At 29.1% G+C, this 8,205-nt stretch overlaps 1 protein-coding gene across 3 annotated transcripts; it reads right to left on the bottom strand.

Moving 5' to 3' along the window:
• Positions 1 to 455: 455 nt before the first annotated feature.
• Positions 456 to 2,752, bottom strand: LOC114315236 (dehydrin COR410). 3 transcript variants are annotated; one of them, XM_082917568.1, is made up of 3 exons: positions 1,937 to 2,584; positions 1,203 to 1,289; positions 456 to 1,046 (listed from the first exon to the last, which is right to left on the bottom strand). In XM_082917568.1, exons 1-3 carry the CDS (start codon positions 2,255 to 2,257, stop codon positions 687 to 689), a joined length of 768 nt encoding a protein of 255 aa, XP_082773694.1. In that variant the 5' UTR covers positions 2,258 to 2,584; the 3' UTR covers positions 456 to 686. The 3 variants fall into 3 exon arrangements, with proteins under 3 accessions (XP_082773694.1, XP_082773693.1, XP_082773692.1); XM_082917567.1 differs by having other exon boundaries at positions 456 to 1,124; XM_082917566.1 differs by having other exon boundaries at positions 456 to 1,289; positions 1,937 to 2,752.
• Positions 2,753 to 8,205: the final 5,453 nt, after the last annotated feature.

The following is an 8,205-nucleotide window of genomic DNA, read 5'->3' on the forward strand; positions in this document are numbered from 1 at the left end:
AAAAGATTTGTGAGTTTAAAAAAATTAATATGTTAGGTTATTTATTTTTTTAAATCAAAAATTAAAAAATTAAAATTGAGATATTATAATTTCCACAAAACTTATTAAGTTAAACATCTCATTTTCCTTATATAAATTCTCAATTTCCTCCTTTTTTTTAAAAAAAAAAAAATTTATCATAAAAAAACTTCTTCCCGCTCCTTCGTTGATTTATATATATATACATATATATATATATATATATTTTTGTTGTAAAACACTTAAATGGCATTGATATCTTCTAATGAGCGTTACGAAACAAGAGAGAAATAAAATTTAAAAAACTTTTCATCTCAATTATATGATTAACTTTAACAATAGAAATAAGATGACATAAATTTAACCTAATCTCAACCTTTTTACTTTTTACTGTAATTTATTAAACTAAAAACAAATTTTAACATAAACAAAAAAAATAACAATCCAATATTTAATACTATACCAAAGCAAAATAAAACATATAAGGCAGGATAATAAACCCCTACACAAATCAAATATACAAGCACATATAAAAATACTTTCAATCTTTCATAAAACCAAAGAAAATGCAAATAAAATAAAACAAAACAAAACAAAAAAAAATAATAATAATAACACCACCCATCACGCGTAAGGTATCATTTATCGCTCTGGAAAGTAAATAAAGATTATTTGGTGGGGGATGCACACTCCTTTTCTTCTTCAGTCTTGGAGTGGTACCCTGGGAGCTTCTCTTTTATCTTCTCAAAAATACCCTTCTTCTCCTTCGGCTCGGCCTCGTGACTGTGAGTCTCTGCGGCCGGGGCGGCGTACTCAGCCGCTGGCGGCGGTGGAGGGACCTCCTCGGCTTTCTTGTTCTGGCCTGGTAGTTTCCCCTTAATTTTCTCGAAGATGCCCTTCTTCTCCTCTTGTTGTGCTAGCTCTCCATGCTCTACTACTACCTCCTCCTCGTACTTCTCCTTCGGCGGGAGAGGTGTCACCACTGCCTCGTATTTCTCAATCTTCTCTTCTTCCTTATCTCCTGAAATCTTCTCCTTGATCGTCTCTATCGGACCCTTATTTGCCTCGTAATTCTCAGTCTTCCCTTCTTCCTTATCTCCTGAAATCTTCTCCTTGATCTTCTCTATCGGACCCTTATTTGCCTCGTAATTCTCAGTCTTCCCTTCTTCCTTATCTCCTGAAACCTTCTCCTTGATCTTCTCTATCGGACCCTTATTTTTCTTCTTCTTTTTCTTCTCTCCATTCTCGTCTTCATACTCCTCATCGCTCGACTGCAAAACATTTCAAAACAATCATATTTAAACGAGTTAGCTTTATCAAATCTCACAAACTCATATATATGAAGCCTAGAGTGCTTGACTACTAGTGCCATCAAATTAAGGTATTACCTATATATAGATAGATCCTATGTAATATTATCATGTGATTAAAATTCTATATTCAGTCTCTTTAATTTGAATTTTTTGAATTAAGAATTAACAAATATATAAAAATATAAAACAAATTGTACTAAATTTTTGTATTTTTTTATATTTTTGATATTTAATAAATTTTTAAAAGATTTTTTTTATAATTTTGTTATTTTTTAAGTGTAATTATGCTAACTGTGTTTAAAAAATAAAAAAAATACTTAAAATATTAAAATAAATTAATAAAAACAAAAAATATAAAAAATAAAAAAATAAAATTTTTTAAAAAATAAAAACAAACAAGCTGATTAATTTTAAATTTTAAAGACGTCTGGTAATTTTACCATATGAAATGATATCTTTAATTCACCCAGATCGTCACACCAATGTTTGAAATCATGCTTAGGACCGTGACACATTCACCAGTAAGTACTCGCTATGTGTAAAAATATTCAAAATAATCACATTAAACGGATAAAAAAAAAAATGTAAATGTATGGAAGACTTACAGAGCTTGAGCTGCTATTGGATCGGGGGAGCTTCTCCAACAGATCGTGCTTCTTCTCTTTCTCTTTGCAATCCTCGAACTTGGGCTCTGGCTCGGACACGTGGAACTTCTCGAACTCGGTCACCATCACCTCCTCTTCGGGCTTTTTCGCTTCCTCTTTCTTCCCCATAAAACCGAAGAGCCCGCGATCTTGAGTTTCTACCTCCACCTCATCGGTGTTAGTACTCGAGATCACGGTGCTCTCACACTCGTCATGGCTCTTCTCGTCTCCAAGGTGGTGGTGGTGGTGGTGGTGGTGATGGTGGTGGTGTTCCTCGGCCATTCTGATCAAATGAAATTAACAAATACAAACGACGGTCGGTCACTCTAAAACAGCCACCGATTAGAAACAGCCGATTAGAATTCGAAGTTTCGTCTTTTGATGGTTTAGGTGTAAGAGGGTAGTGGGCTTTTATAGGTAAAGTATAACGCGAACTTGACGTTTAAGTCTCAAAATAATAAGAGTGATAAAGACAGAACAGAAGCCCGAAGGGCAAGCTAATCCAAATCCTCGAATGAGTACACATTGTGTAACCGACGTATATTACATTAAAAGATGATAATTAATTATATTTCATTTGAGATGTGAGTCAGTTTTTCAAATTTTTTTTTTGATTATTTTAATTTAGGATTAAATTTTTTCATTTAGAATGAGTTTTTTAATTTTTGTGAAAAAAAATAAAAAAATTATGATTTGATTGTGATATTTTTTAATCTAAAATTAAAAAAATTATTTTAATTTTTTATTACTATTTTAGTCCTAACACCCCATCGTGCCGAACCAACACTAAATAGAGATGGGAATTGATTATCTATAATTAGACAATTCAATTGCAGAATGAATAATTCAATTATTTGTAGTTGAAAATAATTTAAATTATTTTATTGAATTTATGTAATTTGTTTTTATTAATATGATACTAATATTATTTTCAAAAACAAAATATTTATTCTGATTTTTAAGAATAAAAAATAGCTATAATCTAATATCCATATTCGATTAATTTTATTATGTAGATAATTAACTCAGTGAATTGAATTCAAATACAAACAATTTAGACCATGCATATTGACATCTCAAATCAAACAAAAATTTCAATTAAATATCTTATCAAACAAAAATCTCCAAGTAAATATCTTACTATCAAATTGAAGAATATTTCTATAAACAGATAAATTTTACACAGGTTTATATGAACAAATAAATTTTAAAAAAATTAGTTCTTGCTAATAAATTTGTAAAATTAATTTATATATATATATATATAGATACATCGGAATTAAATTTTTATATGTGAGTATATATATTTTGTGTTTAATTTTATGGTCGAGTTATATTGATCAAGAATAAATAAATCAAAAATGCTAGAGGCCCTAAAAATTCTACCAAAAATTTTACCAAATGTCTCACATGGGTGTGGGACCCACATGGGACCCACATTGTGTGGGTCCCACACCCATGTGAGACATTTGGTAAAACTTTTGGTAGAATATTTGGGGTCTCTAGCATTACTCTAAATAAATTAATTAATTGACACTTGTCCTCGTAGTTAATTACCTTGCTGAGGTGTCATTTGATGGAAGCGAGTGTATGGTTGTTATCGAAGCCAAGCGCTGATGAGGGCACCACGATTCAAAAGAAGAAAAGGAAGAAAGTAGAAAAGTTGAGAAGAACCAATGCTGTCCATCCTTGCGTGCAACAACTAATAGAGTATTGACACGTGTCGTAAGAATGTGGTAGCGTGTTCATGTGGGACCCAGGAGCTGTCGGCTCGATTGGATTGATATGAAGTAGGTCGGTGAAGATTGCAGTGCCTGAATGAATGAAAGCGGTCCACGTGGCTGTCCGTGGGAAAGTGGGAATTGGGATCTGCGACTAGTGGGTGCATGGTAATGTCACATGTGGGCTCCTCTAATTATACTTATTTTTCGGGGTTAACTTACAAACACAGCCTCTCAGATTTACATAAATACGAATTGTCCCTTATCATTCTGAAAATTACATTACAAAGTATACAATTTCATAACAATTAATCTTTTTTGTTAATAAACTATCAAGTTAATTAACAGTTTCTAATTATATCAAAATTTTATTTTAATTACTAATACATGTAATTTTATTATTCTATAGGAGAAAAGTTACGAATTTCATTTTTTTTAATTAATTTTGTCAAATAAAAAATTACAAAATGAGACATTTGAAAATTTTCAAATTACATTGGACAATTTATATTCAAACAAATCTCAAAAGATTGTTCTATTTTTGGAGATACATTATAAATATATTCTTCATGTTTGTTTAAATAACAAAAAAAAAAGGAAAATTTACCCATAAGTCCTACTTTTTGAAACGTTGAACCATTTAGTCCTAAAAGTTTTTTTATGCTCCATTTAGTCCCATTTTTACATCAACATGATGTGAATGATGTAAATGATCTGATGTTTCATTCTATAATTTCAAAATTTATTGAAATCTGATGAACATGATGAACATTAGATGTTTTTCATCCTATATTTTCAAACATTATTGAAATTTGATGAACATTAGATGCTTGAAATCCAATGTTTGTAACATGACTCTGATGTTATTAACATTGTATCTGATGTTATTAACATTGTAATGGGACCTTTCAGTCTATAAGAAAACTTTTAGGACTAAACAGTGCATAAGTTATTAATTTGGGATTTATTGGTGCATCCCCAAAAAAAAATATATATATGCTATCAACTTATCAATTCATAATTTATTTCGAATATATTTGTGTAGTGATGATTAAATTAATAAAGTGTAAATTCTATGAGTAAAATGAATTTGAACTACTGATCCTTTTTTTATAGATAAATTTTGGGTTTATAAGTGTAAGTTTGCACTAATTTGGCATGATTGGTTGGGGTGGGTTGAGGCTAAAATAACTACAAAAAGATAAGATGGACTTTTTAGCCTAAGGCTAAAAAATGTCACATCTAAATCGTAATAATTTCATTTTTTTTTTTACAAAAATTCAAAAAATTCATCACAATCGAGATTTTTTAATCTCAAATTAAAATAGTCAAAAAGCAAAATGCTGGAAAGTTAAAAAGCCAACTCACATCCCAACTCAAATTGCTTAAAATATAAATTGTCTAATGTAATTATATAAATTATTAGGGCAAATTACAAATACCCCCTCGAGGTTTGGTGAAAACACAGATTTCCATCTGAGATTTGAGAAATTACATCCCGCTCCCTGAGGTTTATATTTTCATAACAAATTGCCCCCTGAAGTTTTATTTTTATACAGATTCCTCCCTAATTTTTCCTAATTTGTTATGAAAATTTGACTCTTATGGGGCAATTTGTAATTTCTCAAACCTCAGGAGAGAATCTGTATTTTTACCAAACCTCGAGGGGGTGTTTGTAATTTGCCCAAATTATTACAGCCTTGTTTCATAAAATAGTTATTTTAGTTCACTATCTGGCTTTTTTGACTATTTTAACCTGACTAAGGCTCCATTTGTTTTCGGAGATAGAATGGAGGGGATTCATAGTGAGGGGATTGTTAGTGAGGGGATTAATAGTGAGGGGATTGATAGTGAGGAATTGTTAAATTATTTTTATATAAAATAATAAAACAAATAAAAAAATAAAAAAAATTAAACATTATATTTAAAAAAAATTTCCCAATATATAAAAAATAAAAAAAAATAAAAAAATTAAACATTATGTTTGAAATGTAAGTTGATTTTTTTTGTAGTTGATTTAATGGTTGTGAAAGAAAAAATAAATTAATTATAGGTTATATGTGACATTTTATCTTATTGATTATTTTAGTCCAACACTCTTCCCAAACACTCTCTAAGCCGGTTAACAATTTTTAATAAGGATAAATTGCACTGGCACCCTTGAGATTTTTATTTAATACAGATCTCCCTCACATTTGAAAAATTACACTTATCTCCCTGTCAAATTAATATGCCTTATTTACTCCTTACCCTTCATACATATAAAATAATAGAATAATACAGATATTTTGTTCATGTCATTTCAAGAGAAATAATAATCATCTTTTTTTGGTTTAACTTACACAAAAAATAAAAAATAAAAAATAATTTTAATTTTCATGTTTATTTTTTTATTTTTATTGATTTTTTTAATATTTTAAGTAATTTTTTTTATATATATACATAATGTAGATATAATTAAGAAGTATAATATTTTATAATTTTTTTAATTCACCAAATACAATATATATATATATATATATATAAATACAAAAAATTAATACATTATCTTATTTTGTTATATTCAATGGATTTTTTTTAAAAAAAAATTGTACAAATTTTATACTTTTTAAATATATTTAGACTAAATTGATCTAATTTAGATATAATGGTAGAAATAAAAATGAAAAATTATATTTATATATCAAAATTTATACAAAAAATATTATAAAAATGTTGTGATATAGATATTGTTGTAAATATAAATCAAGTTTATGGGTGTTTTGTTTTAAAATAAAACGCTACCATTAAGCTATGTCATTTGAAAATTCTATATAAAAATTATATTTGTATATCATCATTCAATAAAAATTTGTTGAGATAGAATTTAATGTTTGCAAGTTGTAAAATTTAGTTACAATAATAGGAAGAAGAAATGATAAAAAAAAAAAAAAAAAAAAGATATGATGGTCATTTAGGATATTTTAGGACATGACATTAGTATCTAGGGGATAATTTGTAATGAGATTAAATAATCTCCGGAAGAAAAATATAATTTTTAAAATATGAGAGAGAATTTGTATTAAACAAAACCTTTAGGGCTGTTAGTATAATTTACCATTTTAGTAATATTAGAAATTAAATTTTAAAGGTGTATATATATCTTTAATTTTTCGCTGAATGGGCGGTAATGTAGGCCCATTTTTCAAGAAATGCGTTGGGTTGGGCCCACGTGTGGACAGGAGGTTGGTTTGACGTCGCCCAATACTCATCCCTTAATCTGTGTTGGTACTACTACATCTGAATCTCTGTAACTAGGGCCGACATGCACGTGACACTTCCAGACGTTGTTTCGTAATTCTCTTTTCATCCGGACAGATTGTTCATCAAAATTTGATCGACGGTCCTCAAACGTTATCCTATTTTTGGTGTTGTTTTTTTTAGAGAAAATTGAGTTAAAATAACATAAAAATAAATTAAAATTTATATAATAAAATTGGAAAATTTTTAAAAATATATTAAAATGTCTTACAATAATGCTTGAGACCATTAAAAGTGGTGTTCTAAAAGTACCACTAGTGATGTGGCAGTGGACTGGACCCACTGCTTGGGTCTTGTTTTTTTTTATTTTTATTTAAGGGTTGTTTGGGATGATCTAAATAAGTACACTTTTTGACTTTTTATGAAATATGGATTGGATTTGGGTTGGGTTTGAAGTGATGTGTTAGAGAGGTGATGTGACTTAAATAAGATGATGTGACTTAAATATGATAGTAACTTTTTGACCTTGCCTCCGTTTGGGAAGTGGGTTGGCTTTTTGGCTTTTTAGTTTTTTTGGCTATTTTAGCCTGGGCTTAAAAGCTTGATTTGGGAAGGGCTTTTTAGCTTTTTTGAGTTTTTTTGTGAGAAAAGAATGTAATGATTATGGGTTGGATGTGATGTTTTGTTTGTTATGACAAATAGCCTATTTTGTTTTTTGTGGCTAAAATAGCCAAAAAAGCCCAAACCATGGCTTCCCAAACGAAGCCTTTTTATCTTTTTCAAGACATGCCAAACTTGACTTTAAAGTGTTTGCCCATTCATTAGTGGTGCTTTAGAGCACCACTTTTAGTGAGATGTATCATTACACCGAATGTCTTAAGGAGACATTTTATTTTAAAGATTAAAATTAATTACTAAATTCATCTTAAGATCAAAATTTATTTCATTTCCACTCACCAACTTTCTTTTTCTCTTATTCACTCATGCATTCTCTCTCTCTCTCCTTCCTCCCCCACCCCCTTAACTCATCTTTTTTATTTTATTAATTTCCTCACTGTGGAGCGTCTTGACAAATACTAAAAAAAAGTCAATTTTTTAACTTTATAATTTTTTTAGGTTATATGGGCTCTCTATTTTTTACATCAAAACAAGTCAAAAAGCTACCCAAAAAAAATAAAAATTCAAAAAGTAAGGCTCTCTTTGGTAAGTCTCTCAAAATATAATTCTACCCATTGATTTGAGTATGTTATTTGTTTGGAATTTTCAAAT

The sequence above is a fragment of the Camellia sinensis genome, chromosome 3 (genome assembly GCF_055761805.1).
Source record: "Camellia sinensis isolate YWXY chromosome 3, ASM5576180v1, whole genome shotgun sequence".
Lineage (NCBI taxonomy): Eukaryota > Viridiplantae > Streptophyta > Magnoliopsida > Ericales > Theaceae > Camellia > Camellia sinensis.

Excerpts from the sequence above, each read along its gene's own strand:
- LOC114315236 (XM_082917566.1), bottom strand. The coding sequence starts at position 2,257 with ATGGCCGAGGAACACCACCACCATCACCACCACCACCACCACCACCAC. Across the intron at positions 1,290-1,936 it reads CCAATAGCAGCTCAAGCTCT|TCGAGCGATGAGGAGTATGA; the intron begins GTAAGTCTTCCA and ends AATGTTTTGCAG.